The following is an 18791-nucleotide window of genomic DNA, read 5'->3' on the forward strand; positions in this document are numbered from 1 at the left end:
ATAGCTTAGCTGCATAGTGAACTTGCTTTGTCACATATATGAGCCAGGTTTGAGCCTAGTCCCCACCACATGGGAGGAAGTTCCAGTGCTGTAGTATCTTTCCATCTCTCTCTGTCTATCTCTCTCTGTGTGTGGGGGGAGCGCCAGCTAGTGACAGGCAAAGGATTTGGCCCCTTCAATTGAAACTGTGTTCTTGCACCTCTGTCTCATACTGGAAATCCTCTGATGGGGTGTTTGTCCACAGGGTCAAGGCAAAGCTGTTGGCAGGCTCTCAAGGCACCCAGGGCTATTCATGACCTGGTCCCTCTATGCTCCCCAACATCTGCCCTTGCTGTATCCTATGTCTGCAATACTGACTCTTCAGCCACTTGCAAAGTTCCTCTGCTTTTATTTCTTTTGATTTTTTTTTTCTGGAAAAAAAAAGAATTTTGGAAAGAATTTCTATAATAGCAGAGTAGTGAGGTGGTTATTTGTGGATATCAATTATAAAATGTGGCTGTATCATGAAGTAGCTTCTTGAAATGTACTGGCAAGCATCCCACAGTAGAGATGTTATTCCAGAAAAAGTAAAGATATAAAGGCAAGGACTAGGAGTTTATGCTTCCCACCACCCTTTGCTATTGGGATTTTGCACCTGTTTGATTCCACCACTCACAGTGGACACTTTGTTCTCCAGGCTGAGGGTGGGAAGGAGACCCAGAGAGAGGCGAGACTCTGACTCTTCTTTGCCTCTTCTGAAGCTTGTCTTTTGCAGGATGCTCCTGTGTACTGGCCTAGGGTTTGAGTCAGGTACTCAGCTCTACCAGGTGAGCTGTTTCCTGGAACTCTAGATTTTTTTGTTTTTTTTTTTGTAGGAGCTCACAAAGCCATAGTGGGCAAAAGACTGGAACTTTGCATGTTTGCTGTGGAAGAGAAGAGCACTCAGGACTGCAAAAACATAAATGAAAGCTAGAAACTTTGGAATCAAAAGACAGAAGAATAAGACACAGTCAGTGTGAGTGTCAAATCTACCCCTGGCCATTAGATAGCATGTGCACAGGGAAGCCCACTAAAAAAAGAGGGGGGACTGGCAGGAACCAGAAAGGAATTATGCTAGTTGAGGTTTTTTATGTTGCTCCCCCCCTTTTTAAAAACTGTATTAATTCCCTAGAGAAGGTTCCTTTGGCTTCAAGGATTAGAAAGACTGGAAGACAGAATCCAAAGATGGTTAGCCAGCTTAGCATTTGAAGAGTTCTTGGAAGCAAGAAAACCACAGGACTTATTAATCCTAGAATCTGCCTATAAACCCTATCTAAGTTATTTGTTTTTTAATTTAGCAATACACTATACAGTTGCAGGGTAAGTCCCAGGGAACCATAGTCAGGAACATAGCAAGTAGAAGCTGCAAGAAAAGAGAAGAGATGGCAGCCACTCCAGTAGTAGTTCATCTAAGCAACTATCTGCAGGAATAGTAACAACAAAAGTCCCCAGAAGAATACATCAGAACTCAGAATCACCAAAAACTATCTCAACTATCCAGATTCCATAAATTTTTACATTTTTCAAGAAGATGATAAGCATGATATTTAGTCTCATGAGTAGGAAACTGTATCTATGTTCAAAGTTTATTCCACCATTGCCCAGCCCCTAGGCTATGACTTGTTATCTGAAATTCTAAAGGACAGAAGACATACTCAAAGGAGTAAAGATCTAGAAAAATAATTCAAAAAGGAAAGCGGGTCAGGCGGTGGCATACCTGGTTGAGTGTGCACATTATAGTGTGAAAAGTCCCAGGTTTAAGCCCCTGGTCTCCACCTGCAGGAGGAAGCTTCATGAGTGGGGAAGCAGTGCTGCAGATGTCTCTTTCTTTCTCTCTCTCTCCCCTCTCAATTTCTCTGTCTCTATCCAAAATAAAGTATTTTTTTTTTAAAAGGAAAGCACATACATCAGTCAGATAAACAAAATGAGGGTTTTCAGCCTTCAGAACAGCATTTTAATACATCCTAAAGCAAGTTTCAGAGCATCTTTTGAGAGTGAGCTCAAACATAGCACTTGCTTCTCTTCCCCACCAAGCCTGCCCTCCAACACTACACACAGACTTCTCTACAGATCACAGCACTCTATTTGCTTGTCTGTTTGCCCTGAATCCCTTCTTGCAGAGACTGCATTTTGCTTCTTTAGCCCTGATGGCTGATGTGCATCAAGAATGTAAGAGATGACAGGTGGCTGAACCAGGCTCTTTCTTAGTACAAACACCCCCACTCTGGCACCCCAAACTGTCTTCAGATCACTCACTGAGGAGGATGTGGCTTTGCCCTGGAGCTGAGAGCTCGCCCTTGCCACCACAGACCATGAGTGCTCATTCAGTAGCTGTGTAAGGAAAATCAACCCTCCCATGGTACACTGTTCACGGAGCTGACTTAAAATTGTAAGCTGTCCCCCCCAAATAATGGCACATGAATGTTTTTAAAGCAAGTGAGTTAATCGTTAGATTCTCCCTATATTTTAAAATTAGGGTTCTAATTAATCACAATAGAGATAGTTCCTCTCCCATTCCTCTTGAAAATGATGGAACTTCCCCTTATCTGCAGTTTTAGATATTTTGAAAATGAGGCTTTTCCGGTGTTTAGAGCTACGGTGATAAATTAAAACCACATCATAGCACTTCTTGTCCCCTCATACCTATCAGATCATTCCACACGCACAACCAAAAAGGAAAAGGGAAAAGGGCAACTTCAAACACATTATGAAAAGGAAACTGAAGATTCCAGAGTGGAGTGGAGGAGATCCTCAGGGCTTAACTTGACCTTGCCCCTCTGCTCCCCCTCAGCCCACTCCTTGTGAGGCTTCTCTCACTAGAGGCAGAATCACCTTACTTGACCTGTGATTGTAGAAAACCCTTAGCCTTTCCTTGACTTTCCTGGGATATCATTTTAAATGGGAAGTCTTCACGAGGCATGTCTTTGGGTAGGACAGCATCTTACAGAGTTTAGTATCAGCAGCAATATTAACTGGTCTAAACCAGCAGCCTGCGGCACTGAAGACTGGGCAAGTGGGGCAGGGGCCACAGAGAAGGCACAGTCTGGATGTTCTAGAGTGTTCCTCACCTCTCCTTTTGTCTCTCAGGACAAGAGCATGACTTGTGGGAATAGAATTAAATTTGTAAATTTCTAGCAGAGACTGGATACTCCTAGATCTTACATGATAAGAATCAGAGCTTTTCAGAGTTGCTGGTAAGATCACTGCTTATCCGACAGGAGAAAAGGCGAGGACCAGTATTTGCATTTAGATAACTCAACAAAGAAAACTGTGTAGTGTGGGTGCACTAGGTTAAGTGCACATGTTACCATGCACAAGGACACATGTTCAAGACCCCAGTCCAGATCTGTAGGGGGAAAGCTTCAGGACTGGTGATGTAGTGTTGCAGGTGTCTTTCTTTTTTTTTTTTTTTGCCTTCAGAGTTATCACTGGGGCTTTGGCCATTCCTGTTTTGGCCATTCCTTTTTTATTTCTATTTTATTTGACAGGACAAAGAGAATTTAAGAAGGAAGGAGGAGATAGGGACAAAGAAAGATAGATACCCACAAAATTGCTTCACCAATTGTGAACTGTCCTTTCTGCAGGTGGGGAGCAGGGGCCCAAACCTGGATCCTTGTACCTGGTAGTATGTGTGTTTAAATGGCACCACTCAGCCCCTCTGGTAGGTCTCTCTCTCTCTCTCTTGCTCTCTCTCCTCCCTTCTCAATGTCTGTATGTCTTATCAGGACAGGACAGGGGAGGGGAAGAAGAAAACCATGGAGTGAATCTACAGGGTATTTTTTTTCTCTCATACTTTTTCCTCTTTGCTGCCAAAGCTTCACTGGGGCTTTGTGCCTGCAAATTCCACCATTCCAGGCATACTTTGTTTTCTCTTTTAGGTTGTGGGTGAAAGACAGAGAGGGAATGAGACAATGAGAAAGAAAAACACCACAGTACTGCTTCACTGCTCATGAAGCTTCCCCTTTGCATAGTGTTCCTACATGGTGGTTGAGGGCTTGAACCTGGGTCCTTATGCATGGTAAAGTGTCTGCTCTACTGAGCAAACCATCTCCTCACCCTGAATGTAAAGTTTTCTGCAAACATTTTCACACTTATTTTTTTCTCTATTAAACTATATGTTAAAAGTAAACTAGCAGGGGCTGGGTGGTGGCACACCTGGTTGAGCGCAGATGTTATAATGTACAAGGACCAGATTTAAGCCCCTGGTCCCCACCTGCAGGGAGGGAATTTGTGAGTGATGAAGCGGGGTTGCAGGTGTCTCTCTTTGTATGTCTCCCTCTCTATCTCTTCCCGTCTCTATCCAAGTAAAATAATAAATATAATACAAGTAAATAAGCTAATCACCAGCTTTGGGCCCTGCTGATCTCCACAGTTCACAAACGTGTACCTGTAAGTTGTCCAAGATGATTCGCAGGGAGTGCACCTGTCGGCGAACAGCACCAGAGAACCTCTCATAGCTGGCGGCATCATACTCGCTCATTTGGATCTCCTTGAGCCTGAAACAGAGAGGGCAGAGTGGATGAAGCAGAGTCTTTGAACCCATCTATCCACCGTTAGACCTGCAGCCAGCTGCTCAGCCACTCAGGCTGCTCTGGAGGAGAAAGGATGTGGACTGGTACATTGGCTAGGAGTCTCAAAAGAGGGGTGTCCAGTGGTGATTAGCAGATGGCACTCCAGGGCAAGAGAAGAGTTCTGCTTTGAACACAACTGGCTCCCTGGGGCCAATGTGGCTCTGTAGATATCACCATGGAGTGCTTGATGAGTTCATTTGGCAGACTCTCATGGTTCTGGAAATCTATAACCCAGTAAAAATGAGGGCAAAAGATCAGAATGGACAGTTCGCTGAAGGAGGCATTCAGATGGCCCATAGACATAGAAAAAAAAGGCTCTATATATCACTTATAATTAGAGAAATGCAAATCAAGACTACAATGGGATTCCACCTTACACCTGTGAGAATGGCCTACATCAATACAAGATGACAAGTGTTGATGAGGATGTGGAGAAAAAGGAACTCTGCTACAGTAAGTGGGAATGAAAACTGTTGCAGCCCCTACAGAAAACTGTATGGAGAATCCTTCAACAAATAAAAATGATCCAGCAATACTACACCTAGGCATATATCCAAACAACATGAAAACTCAAACTAGAAAGGATATATGCACCCCTATGTTCAAAACTGAACTACTCACAATAGTCAAGATATGGGAGCAATATAAATGTCCATTGACAGATGACTAAATAAAGAAGTTGGGATATACACTCCATGGAATACTACTCTATAACTTAAAAATATGATACAAAGTCCTTTGGAACAAAGTGGATATAACTCGAGATGATTATGCTTAGGGAAATAAGGAAAGCCATGAAGGAAAATTGCCAGATGCTTGTACTCATGTGGAATCTAGATGACTAAAACAAACTAGGAAAAAAAAGTAGCCAAAGTGTTCCTTAGCCTCTGTGAGAACAATGGTGGTTATGGTGTGTGTGCGTGTGTGTGTGTGTGTGTGTGTGTGTGTGTGTTGAGGGAATGACTCACAGGACTTTGGGGGGGTACAGTGACTTACACACACCATGTGTGCATCTAAAATTATGCCCCTGAAATCTTAAATTTTGTAAATAAATTATCAATGAAAAAAATTCACTGGGCAAGTCACATTCTAGGAAATCTTGCTTGAACCTTCCAGGAAAGCTGAGCATTCTCTCTCATCTATCTTCTGTGGAGATCTACTATGGATCCTCTACATTTACTGTCTGTAAGAGGCATGTCTGTTCTTCCATGGGAAATGTGGGGAGCAGATACTTTGCAATGAGGTCCAGCACACACAAATCCATGCATATCTGTGAGTGCGTGTGTATATGACTGAACCAGAAACTAAATGAAAAGCCTGTATACTCTATGTGCTCTTTGAGTTTACAGCTTAATACCTGGTACCCAATGGTGCACAACCAGTGCCTGGGACAGTCTTTAGAAAACACCTTCATCAGGCACATGCCTAGAAGGGAAATCACGTCAGTATGGCTGTTCCCTGCGGTAATGTGGGGAGGTATCCTTCTGAATCTAATTTGTTTTCTGTTCTCAGAACACAAAGGAATATCGGTAAAGGACGTGACCTCCTAACAATACTCTTCTGTTTGGTTGTGGCAGCCTTAGACTTCTCTGTGCTTTTTCATTAGATTAAGTTATGTATCAAGTATCAAGGCAGGGTTTGCTGGCCACCTCATTTACATCTAGAAAGCCAATGTGCTCTTTCCCAGAGGAGGGAGGGAGATAGATCAGAAAACAGATGGACATTAGCAGAGGGAAACACACCTATCCAATCAAATTAAGGGAGGAGCCAAGGAGTTGGTCAATTGCTAATCTTTGTTGAAAGATGAGAATGTGCTCAAGTTAGTGGGCTCCCTCTAGTATGATCACGTTGCACCCCACCAACACACCCCATGCTGTCTCAATTATGGAGACATCTGGAAATCATATTCCCACTTGTATCAGTTTTCAGTAAGGTCACCTACAAGGTGTTCCCAGCTGATAGCATTCTGAGAGTTGGAGACCAGAGTTGGGAGTGGGGAAGGACACAGGAACACTGAGCCTCCAGATCAGATGAGGTGTCCCAGTGCTAACACGCTCAACCCCGAATGAGTAGCTGAACAAGTCTTTCTGCTGCTTCTCCCTGATGGAAACTGCAAGGCACAGCTGCTCGGCGTCCGAGTAATCCAAGTGGACTGGCTGTACTTCGCTGGCAGACTCTATTCCTAAGGGGTCTATTTATTGTTATGTCAGAGTCTGGGAATTTTCACTCTCATTTTACTTTTTCTTATAGATCAGACTTCAAGGTTCTGATTTTGGATTGACTTTTGAGGAGAACAAACACAGGCTGAGAGACTGTGTGAGGCTGGTTGGCTTTGCAAGTGGCAGTGGGTACTATTCCCACCACTGGGGCTCAATCTGACACTTCTCCTCTGAGTGTCTAAGAGTCCTATCTTCTATTTCATTCATATTTTGTTGGATGAATGTCTCTTCTCTGCTTTCTGCATGCTTTATGTTTGTCTGTCTCTCTTGGTCTCTCTGACTTAATTAAATTATGCTATACAAGAATTGGTATCTAGCTGAAATCAAGGCTCATTAATGTGGGGCCCAGATGGTGGCATACCTGGTTAAGTGCACATATTACCAAGTGCAAGGACCCGGGTTTGAGCCTCTGCTCCCCATCTGCAGGGAGTCTACTTCATGAGTGGTGAAGCAGTACTACAGGTGTCTTTCTCCTCTCTCCCTATCCTCTCTCAATTTCTATCTTATCTAATAAAAATTAAAAAAAATTAAAATTCAAATTAAAAAAAGGGAAAAACTGGCCACTGGGAGCAGTGCATTTGTAGTGCCAGCACTGATTCCCAGCAATAACCCTGCCAGCAATGAAAATAAATAACTGAATAAATAAAAGCTCATCCATGCCCTGACAATGATATCCTAGGCATACAAAGGTGATGCGGTAGACTTGTACATTGATAGGTCTGACAGTCAGTCTCTGGTTTAAATATTAAACGGAGAGAGTAATCCTTTTACAGGTCTGCATATTACTCATTTCTCAAACATGTATGGATATCTGCCACCCACCAAGTTCTGAGTACAGCTAATGGGAATGTACCACAGAGCAAACACCTTACCCTCAAGGAACTTAAAGTTAATGGGGAGACAATCAACTATCTACACGACTCAAACTGTAACAGGAAATAGTGATAGGAACCATGCAAAGGAGGCACAGGCTGCTGGGAAAGCATCAATGGGGTCCTTATATCTGTAAAGCGACTTCAAAAACTATTAAAGTCTACAGCGAAGAACTGTGACTCTCAGACATGACAATGATAGGACTTTTTAAGAGCCATCATCTTTCAGAGCAAGAGAGATACACTTTGTAATATTTATTTATTTTTAATTTTTAAGATATTTATTTATTCCCTTTCATTGTCCTTATTGTTTTATTGTTGTTGTTGTTGGAATAGGACAGAGAGAAATGGAGAGAGGAGGGGAAGACAGAGAGGGGGAGAGAAAGATAGACATTTGCAGACCTGCTTCACCATTTGTGAAGCGACCCCCCTGCAGGTAGGGAGCTGGGGGCTCGAACCGGGATTCTTAAGCCGGTCCTTGCGCACTTTGTAATATTTATGATGCCAAAATACTTTATCTAGGATTAGCTTCTAAACAATCCAGGGGTGAGCAGTGGGCGTGGAGTCAGATTTTTCTTCCTACAGTTGGGGTAGGTCATAAGGTTTGCTATGCTTCTCTTTGTGGTGGGAAAGTTCCAAAGGAGAAAGATAAAAAGAAAAAGAAAAGAAAATCAAAGAACCAGCTTTAGAAGTGTGGACCTAAATATTCACCAAATGGGAGTGCTCATTCCAGGAAAGTAGATCTGTTGTAGGATTCCTCTTGTTCTCATCATCTCCATATGTTTTCAGTTCTTTCCTTATCCAACTCCTGCCCACTTCCTTTGTCTTAAAAGCAGTTTTCTCTTCACTTGGACTCTTTGCAGTATTTCTAGAGGTGTTTTTGTCACTCAGTCTCTTGCCTACCTCCATTCTTTCTTCCTTTTTATTTTTGCCTCCAGGGTTATTGATGGGGCTCGGTGCCTGCACTACGAATCTACTGCTCCTGTGACCATTTTTTCAATCTTTTTTTTTTTTTTTTTGGACAGGGCAGAGAGAAACTGAGAGGGGAGGAGAAAATAGAGAGGGAGAAAGGAGGATAGACACAGGCAGATCTACTTCATCACTTGCTAAGTGACCCCCCTGCAGGCGGGGAAGCAGGGGCTTGAACTGGAATACCTGTGTGGGTCCTTCTACTTAGTACTATGTGCCCTTAACCTGGTACACCACCATCTGACCCCCCCTCCATGATTTCTTAGGCTTACTAAAGTGAACTGCCTGTTTTCACAGATGTTCCTTAATAGTGTCAGATTCATTTTTTCCTGTGGCAAACTTGGAGGCTTTTCTATCTCTCTGTGAAGGGCTTATGCATCTGAGCAGACTGTCCACTCGTGAAATTTTTTTTTACCTGGAAGGTTTTGAGCATGGCCACAGTAAGAATTATTAGTGGGAATGGGGGTGTGTGTTAGAACTACTTTTCTCTCAGAGCTTGGTTCTTATATGAAATGGATACTTCATTATTTACGGTAAGTGTAGAATCTAGCAATTTTTATTTTCCACCTATTTCTGTTGTTGTTGTTAGTGGGGTTTCACTGTTCTGGGATGACTTTTTCAGACAGAGAGATAAAAAAGAGAGACAGAAAGAAAGAGACCACAGCACTACAGCTTTCTCTAATGCAGCGGGGGTCTGACTTAAACTTAGGTCAAGCATGTGGCCAAGCAGGTACACTATTGAGGTGAACTATTTTTCTGGCCCTATTTTATTGATTTAGTCATGATGTACAATATTACAACCTTTTAGATGCATAGCTTTGTGTGTGTGTGTCCCTGGCCATACCCACCACCAAAGCTCCAGCACCATTCCTATTTTGGAGGAGTCTACACCATTTTTAATAGCTGAGACTACTCCATTATGTATATATACCAAAACTTACTCAGCCACTCATCTGTTATTGGACACAACACCTGGGTTGCTTCCAGGTTTGGGCTATTACAAATTGTACTACTATGAACAAATTACACAGATCTTTTCTGGATTGACCTGCCTGCATAAGCCATGAAGAAGGGAGGGGTGAGTTGCCTATCTGTAGAAGAACAAATTCAGGCACAGTGAGGACAAACAGTTCACAGTTGAAGGAAGGCAGCAGAAGGGCTGAAGATAACACTGTGCCCTGTTTACCTGCTGGGGACATAAGGGCTCTAGGGTCCCAGCCTTCCTCAAAGGGGCGGCAGGAGGGGCCTGTTTTGCTTTTTTTATTTTTCTTTTTTCTCATTGTTCTGCACTATTTACTGACAGGATATGTGAGCTCTGCTAGGTGCAGAATATTAAATGTTTTACATGGAAGAAATTTCCTGACTCATTCTCTAGAAACAGAGTTGTGCTAATGGCACTGAGAATATTTTCATTGAGTATAAAAATGTCAGTCAGAATGGTAGGGAAAGATAGGGACAGGCTGGGAGTATGGATTGACCTGCCAACACCCATGTTCAGCGGGGAAGCAATTACAGAAGCCAGACCTTCCACCTTCTGCACCCCATAAGGATCCTGGGCCCATATTCCCAGATGGATAAAGAATAGGAAAGCTTTCAAGGGAAGGGGATGGGATATGGAACTCTGGTGGTGGGAATTGTGTGGAACTGTACCCCTCTAATCCTATGGTCTTGTTGACATTTTTTGTTTATGAACAAATTTAAAAAATAAATTAACTTGATTAAAAAAAAAACATTCTTGAAACAAACAAAAAAATGTCAGTCTGCCACACAAACCATCCTCCACCCCCTCAGTTCGGAAGGGGAACTTGCAGGCCCTTTGGTATTTTTTACTTGACATTGAGAAACACAGGGAGGGGTGTCTAACAAAGGCATGACTGGGATTCTTTTCATTTCTTAGATGGTTACAATCAGAATGACCCAGGGAGGTTCTAGATAGTGTGAAAGCCGCAGACTCTTCAGCTTTCATTTTAGGGCCACCCTGCTGCCCAGCCTTACTGGCAATGGGGAAGCTGGCTTTCCCTGCTATAGACACTAGCCTGGTGTCTGTGTACACTCTTCCTTTCCTGAGATGCCTAAGCACACACACATGCCCTTGCTAAGCACAAAAGTGGCCAGAAGCTGTGCTCGATGGAAAAGGATTGTGTGTGAGTGTGCATTTGTGTGCTAACCTGTCTGTAAAAATCTAACACATTCCTGAGGCAGGAAGGGGCCTGAATGTGGAGTCAACACTGCTGCCCCCATTGCTTCAGAATAGAAATAGATGAAGTGATTAGATCCTGCCCTTCCAGTGAGATGATGTGTGTAGGAAAGGAAAACCAAGTTCAATCCAAGGAACATATAATATGCCCCTATTATTTTGACTCAGGCTCACTTTTTTGCTTGATTCCTCCTTCTTCCCTTCCTTCCGATAGAGATAAAAAATAACTGAGAGAAGGTGAAAGAGAGATACTTGCAGCATTGTTTCACCACTTGTGAAGCCCCCCTCTTCAGGTGGGGACTAGAACTTGAACCGGATTTTCACGCACAGTAATGTGTGTGTTCTATCAGACACACCACTGCCTGGCTTCTCTACTCAGGCTCTTTGTTTTTTTTTTATTTGTTTATTAGAAAAGGAGGAGGAGGAGAGAGAGAAAGAATCAGACATCACTCTGGTACATGTGCTGCCGGGAATCAAACTCGGGACTTCATGCTTGAGAGTTAATGCTTTATCCACTGCGCTACCTCCTGGACTACAACTCAGGTTCTTTTAAATGCAAATGCAGGAATTACATGTGATGATGCAGGAGAAGGAATCAGAAGAGGAATATAAAGCCATTTCTCTTCAGAGCAATTAAAGCTTGAGCTATGGGGGTTTAATGGTGGTGTACTTGGTTGAGCGAAATGTCACTATGCACAAGGAACAAGGTTCAATCCCCCAGTCCCCCACCTGTGTGTGGAGGGAAGCTTATGAGTGATGAAGCGGTGCTACATAAGTCTCTCTCCCTTCCCTCTTCATTTCTGTCTCTATCACAAATAAATAAAATATTTAAAAATAAATAACAATAAAACAAAAACTTGAGCTGCAAGTATATCCATTAGGGAGGAGGGGCTGAGGCCTGTGCACTTCCACTTATGGTCCAGGCCACCTCCACCTCCATCTCCACCTCCAGGCTGGCAGAGGAGACTCACACATCTGCTCAGACGCTGCTGTGACAGGCCACTGTGTGTCTGGGCCAGTGATGCTCTGGGTGCAGTGGGATCCACTCACCTCTGCTGAAATGCCCGCTGGCCCATCTCTCTGGCTGCTCTCTTCACCTCCTCAGGCACGGCATCCTTCTCCACCTCAGACACCTGGTACACCGTGTGACCTACATCCAGTCGGTAGGGCCCTCCTTTGCCGCCAAGACCTGCGGTATCTCGTCCCCCTGGGAGAGAAACATGGAAACCAGGGTGTGTAGGCTGGTGGAGACCATGGGACAACAGTCATGTCTTTTTATTTTTTTAATTTTTACTTATTTATTCCCTTTTGTTGCCCTTGCTGTTTTATTGTTGTAGCTATTATTGTTGTTATTGATGTCATCATTGTTAGGACAGAGAGAAATGGAGAAAGGAGGGGAAGGCAGAGGGGGAAAGAAAGATAGACACCTGCAGACCTGCTTCACTGCCTGTGAAGTGACCTCCCTGCAGGTGGAGAGCCGGGGACTTGAACCGGGCTTACGCCAGTCCTTGCACTTTGTACCACCTACGCTTAACCCGCTGCGCTACCGCCCAACTCCCCAACAGTCACATTTTATATCAACGGCCCTTAGATAATAAATATTAAACATGTTAAAATTATTCATTGTTTGATTGGACAGAGAGAAACTGAGAAGGAAGAGGGAGACTGACACCTACTGCACTGCTTCACCTCTTATGAAGCTTCACTCCTGCAGGTGGGGACCAGGGGCTTGAACCTGGGTTCTTGTTCATGGTAATGTGTACACTCAACCAGATGCACCATCACTTGCCCCTAAATATATATATATATATATTTGCCTCTAGGGTTATCACTGGTGTTCGGTGCCTGCACTACGAATCCACTGCTCCTGGAGGCCATTTTTTTCCATTTTGTTGCCCTTGTTGTTGGCTAGGACAGAGAGAAATCAAGAGAGGAGGGGAAGACAGAGAGGGGAAGAGAAAGATAAACACTTGCAGACCTGTTTCACTGCTTGTGAAGTGAGCCCCCCCCCACCCCCGCTTGCAGGTATGGAGCCGGGGACTTGAACTGGGATCCTTGCACCTTGTGCCATGTGTGCTTAATCTGCTGCACTACCCCCCCATAGATTTCTAAGGCTTTACTCAAAAATATAGTTGTAGCTAATACAAAGTTTGTAGAAAAATATGTATTATTCTGAAGTAGAGTTGTTTCGACTCTCCTGGTCAAATAAATGCTAACTAGTAGTGGAAGATCCAATTCCATTACTATTGGGCTGTCAGAAAAGTCAGGACATATTTTTCAGTTTTATTTATTTTTTTATAAAATTAATGGGGTTTGAGAAAAGTCAGGTCACACCATGAAGCTCTCCAGTCCTCCAGGGCATAAGGTCTTAAGTGCTAGGAAACCAGGAAGCACTCACCTCTGTGCACTGAGGCCCTGGGGCCCTGGACCTTCTCAGAGGATGGCCCTGGTGGAGCTCTGTACTGCCTTCTCTACTTAGTTATGATTGTCCTGAGGAGAGGAGAGCTGAGTTCTTGGTCCCCAGATTCCTTTTTCACAGCTGGTCACAAGAGGACAGATGCTGTGCTGGGGAGGCAGCTTTCTACAGGCTGGCTCTGTGCAGCAAGAAAGGGTTAGGACTCTGTGTCCCCATCAGTTTCAAAGCAGAGGATGGGAATAATCTTAGGAGAGTACAGAAAAAAAGACTCATGGGAATTGTGTGGAGTTGTACCCCTCTTATCCTATGTTTTTTTTTTTTTTTGTCAGTATTTCCTTTTTATAAATAAGAATTAAAAAAACATAAAAAAAGAAAGAAAAAGACTCATTTCTCAGTGGCAGCACCAGCCCCAAAGGAAAGAGGAGCACAAACATTCAGAGTTCTTGGGGTTAGACTCAGGAGTCCACATGGGAATAGACTGAGTTCTTTCTAAGTTCACAGAGGACAGTCTGGCCAGGTGAAAAGATGACCCAGGCATATTCTAAGCTCTGCATAGAAACTTAGATCCTAATTAATCAGATGAACTCCTTCTAGAAACAAAGATGTCACCCTGCTTAGGATGGGTTCCCTCTTCTGTAGCCAGTTAAATCCTACTCTTATTTCCAGGCTCCATTCAAATTCCATGCCACCTCACTTGATGGCTCTACCTCACAAAATCAAAACTTCTGTCTACCATCTGTCAGTCCTTACAGCAAGTTTTCTTTTGTCACCAGTTGTATGACAATGCCAACATATTCTATCTTTGTACTTCTTTACCTGAGTGGCTTTAACATCACAGATCTCTAGTATATATTTGTAAATTAAATGAATGACACTCTTCCCTTGTCTTTCACTTATCTTTCCTCAACCATCCCTTATTGTTCCTTGGAATAAGAGAGACAGTGCATTAAATGACATAAATCATGGTGAGGTCTTGTATGGTACAGTAAACCTTAACCATGGGATTTTCAAAGGAAATCAAGTTCCCAAATGACTTGGTTATAATAATAATTATTATTATCTATTGCCTTCTTAAACTTTTAGACAGCAAGGAACCTTCTTCATCCTCTTTAAAATCCATATTTTTCCCAGTCCTGGAACCTCTGGGGCTTTGCTTGTTTTCCTTCATACTTTTCTTAATCCATACCATATGATACTGTATCTGCTGAACTCAACCAACTCAGTGCAACCAGTGTACCTTGATGTGTTTCACTTCAGATTTTCTCCAGAGATGCCATGCCTGGGATGTCAACACTCCAGCTCTAATACTCTGGTGAGACTTTTCCTGGATCATAGGGCTCCCTAGTTCCATTTTGGGAAGCACACTTCCTAACAAAGTTACAGAACCTAGATATATACCAAGGTACATGTGCACATGTATCCATAGCTTAGGGAAAACATATACCTTAAAGTAAAAGTGTGCAATAGTCTGCAGTGACTCAATAAGTGCAGCAAGCAAGTAGAAAGACCTAAAAAAAGACACCTTAAAGTACTTAATCAAATATTTTCTTAGAACTAGATACCCTCCTCTCCTACCCTTATTTCACATCTCTCAATCACTCTCAGTCTAACCTTATCAGATGAAGTAAGGACCACAAAAGCTGGATAAGGGCAAGAGACCAGCATACTTTAATGATGGCCCTTTTGGTCACTACCAGGCCACCCCATCATCTGGGGTCCTAGTCAAGAAATCCTTGGATTCTCACATAGATATAATGGGCCTAGACTTCTAACAGACCCCACTCTCCACCATCACTGGTCAGTTCCATAAGGAATAACATCATAAAAACTCTTGTGGGCCTCTACAGGACCTTGCCCTCAATGTAGAGCCTCAATGGTAGAACTGCCCCACTCTCTGAAGGGGGGCTGGACCAATCTACTATGCCACTCGGGGAAGACCGGTCCGGTCCTGAAGTGAGTGCAGCCCAGAATGTTCCTAGCTGTGACCATGGACTGTGAGCTCAGACTAACAGGGATGCAGAGGTTACACAGGCTCCTGTGCTAAATATGAAAAGATATGGGCCCTAGGTCAGATTGATGGGGTTTAATGTTAACATTATTTATATACTTTCCTCATATTTGGAAGTTACTCTCTGCCCTAATCCAGTTTCCTAGTCCTCTTCTCAACTCTGACACCATCTTCCCAGACAATACTTTTAGCCTAACTGCATGTTATTAGCTCAGGCAAAAATAAGTAAAGTCATGGGCCCCTTAGAATATACCTAAGATAGACTTCCTATCTTCTTCCCACATGAAGATCCTTAATTCCATCTGCTATATTCTTACCTTTAGGTTCCTGACTATTAAAAATTTGTTCTGCTTTATATCTTACTGCTTTTTAGCCACCAAGTTGCAGATGCTACCGTGATACCATCATGACTTCCCCAGGCAGAGGGCCTCCCCAATATGTCCTGGAACCTCACCTCCCCAGAGTGCTATCCCATCAGGGAAAGATAGAAATAGGTTGGGAATATGTATTGATCTGCTAACATCTATGTTCACTAGGGAAGCAATTACAGAGGCCAGACCATCGGCCTTCTGCATCCCATAAAGAATTTTGGTCCATACTCCCAGAGGGATAAAGGATAGGGAATATCCAATGGGGGGATGGGATACAGAACTTTGGTGGTAGAAATTGTATGAACTGTACCCCTCGTATTCCACAATATTGTTGATTATTATTAAAACACTAATAAAAAATAAGAGAGACAGCTCGGCTAATGATGCTACTTCCTCTGTTTTGTAGATGATAAAAACCATGAATGGATGCCGAGCTAGCGTGGGGGTGGGTGCCTTTTCCCAGGCTCGTACTCTCTGGGTTGGAGAGAACCTGACCAGAGCCAGCCTGGGCTGCTACTCACTCAGAGATGCGAGGGAGATGACTCAGGAACCAAGCTTGTGGCGACAAGGCAATGCAATTTCTTTACTGATCAGAGAGCCAAGGCTTTTAATGTTTATTTATTTTTCCTTTTGTTGCCCTTGTTTTTTATTGTTGTAGTTATTATTGTTGGTGTTATTCATGTCATCATTGTTAGATAGGACAGAGAGAAATGGAGAAAGGAGGGGAAGACAGAGAAGGGGAGAGAAAGACAGATACCTGCAGACCTGCTTCACTGCCTGTGAAGAGACTCCCATGCAGGTGGGGAGCCAGGGGCTTGAACTGGGATCCTTACGCAGGTCCTTGAGCTTGGTGCCATGTGCACTTAACCTGCTGCGCTACCGCCCCACTCCTGAGCCAAGGCTTTTAAAGGGCAGACCCAGAAGTGGCAAGTTGGAAATGGAAATGACTAGGAAAGGGGCGGAGAAAGGCAAAAAGGACTGGAAAGGTAGGAACTTCCTTAGCAACTGTTGCAAGGGTTTTGACTGGTAGGATTAATAATACCTTGCAGGTAGGGAGGATCCTGAGGTTAGAAAGAAGATAGATCAAAGGAATGGAATGGGTGGGGATCTTTCAGGCAAAACAATGATTATGTAGATAAGCCCTAGTATCAGGGGGAGCTGGCTTAATGTTTTAAGGAATGCCAGGCTCCTGGAGGCAGAAAAAATGCAGGGTGCTTTGTGAGGCTCCTCACAATTTCCTGACAAATGGATTCATACATCTGACAAGGGATGGACATAAAAAAAATCTATAAAGAAGACATACAATTCAACAACATAAAAACAACCCAGTAAAAAAGTGGCCTAAATGTCTGAATAGACAGTTTTCTAAAGAAGATATTTAGATGGTCCACATGCATAATAAAAAGTGCTTCACTTGCTTATCATTAGAAAGAAGCATTATTAAAACACCTTAAGATTTTAGCTTGCATCTGTGAGAATGGATCAACACAATAGGAAGTGACAAGTTTGGGCAAGGATGTATGGAAAAAGGAAGTCTGCTACACTATTGGTAGGAATGAAAACTGGTGCAGGTCCTATAGAAAACAATAATGGGGTGTCACCAGAAAAATATTGTTCATAGCTGCAATACTCAAAATAGCCAAGGATTCGAAGAAGCCTAAATGCCTATTGACAGATGATGGATAAAGAAGTTATGTTAGAGATATTCATTGGAATACTACTCTGCAGCTGAAAAGATGGTATTACATCCTGTGGTACAAAATGGATGGAACTTACTTAGTAAGTACAACAAGTTGTAAGAAATACAATTACCAGATGGTTTCTGTTATATATGGGATACATAGAACTGAAATACATGAACTTGAAAAGAAAAGTGACCAAACTATGTCTCAGATTTTGTGACTATTATAGTGGTTATAGAGGAAAGGGAATAAAGAACATTGGTGGTGGGTGTGGTATGGAACTATATATGCATAATCCTATAATCGTGTAAAGCATTACTAAATCACTAAAACAACTTTTTAAATGATGCATGGAGATTATTCAAGATTAGAAGCCAATTGTCATACCAACTTTGACTATTTTTTAGCTTAAAATACAACAGATAAACACTTCTAGTTTCAAAGTTTTTCAATATAAACCCAAGTTTCCAACTTGAACTGTTTTATGTTGTAAATATGAAATCTCTAGAAGATCACATAGGAAATACCTGAGGAAGTGAGCAGGACTCTGGTTAAGGCTAAGTAGAGAGGACTTGCCTAAAATGCATTCAAATTGGGGGTTGGGAGATAGTGCACTGGGTTAAGCGCACATGGTACAAAATGCAAGGACTGGCTTAAGGATCCCGGTTCAAGCCCACAACTCCCCACCAGCAGGGGGGTCGCTTCACCAATGGTGAAGCAGGTCTGCAGGTGTCTATCTTTCTCTCCCCTTGTCTGTCTTCCCCTCCTCTCTTGATTTCTATCTGTCCTATCCAACAGTGACAACAACAATAATCATTACAACAACAAGGGCAACAAAAGGGAAATAACAGCCTCCAGGAGCAATGGATTCATAGTGCAGGCACCCAGCCCCAGAGATAAACCTGGAGGCAAAAAAACAAACCAAGCCAAAACAAAACAAAACAAAAATGCATTCAAATTAAAGTCATTTCTAATACTGTCCTCCCCACCCCAAAAATGCTGACCTTATTTGGCCTCTGGATGACCAGCTTATTGCCACTGCTTTATCATAATTAAAGTACTAGCAATCATCTTATTCACTTACATATAATTTGTTGACTGAGAAGACAATCCAATAATGGAGGGGTGCTATAATGTATATACTAATATATGTAATTTCTTCTCAGATACAAAGAGTGGGACTGAAAAGCAGAGAGTGAAAGAGACCACAACACAGAAGCTTCCTTCAATGTGGTGGGGCCTGGGCTCCAACTTGGGCCTTAATATGGCAAAATAGTGCACTATCCAATTGAGCTATTTAGCCTTCTCTATTAATATATATATATACATACATATATATATATATATATATATATATATATATTCACATGTAGATAGATAAGCCTGTGCTGATGCCAGTGTGTCACATGTCCATGAAGGAAGCTCCTGAAGGAATATTGGTCTACTTGTCAGTCAGAATGAGGATACT

The 18791-nt window shown here is 42.8% G+C and overlaps 1 protein-coding gene across 3 annotated transcripts in view; it reads right to left on the reverse strand.

Moving 5' to 3' along the window:
• VWA8 (von Willebrand factor A domain containing 8) overlaps nucleotides 1-18791 on the reverse strand; it is a 408658-nt gene that overhangs the window by 42183 nt on the left and 347684 nt on the right. For all 3 annotated transcript variants that reach the window (XM_060194755.1, XM_060194752.1, XM_060194753.1), the window contains exons 39-40: nucleotides 11897-12053; nucleotides 4406-4514 (exon numbers count right to left, since the gene is read on the reverse strand). In XM_060194755.1, the coding sequence (XP_060050738.1) occupies nucleotides 4406-4514; nucleotides 11897-12053 (266 nt within the window). The remainder of the gene's footprint in view (nucleotides 1-4405; nucleotides 4515-11896; nucleotides 12054-18791) is intronic.

Source organism: Erinaceus europaeus, chromosome 7 (genome assembly GCF_950295315.1).
Source record: "Erinaceus europaeus chromosome 7, mEriEur2.1, whole genome shotgun sequence".
Classification (NCBI taxonomy): domain Eukaryota; kingdom Metazoa; phylum Chordata; class Mammalia; order Eulipotyphla; family Erinaceidae; genus Erinaceus; species Erinaceus europaeus.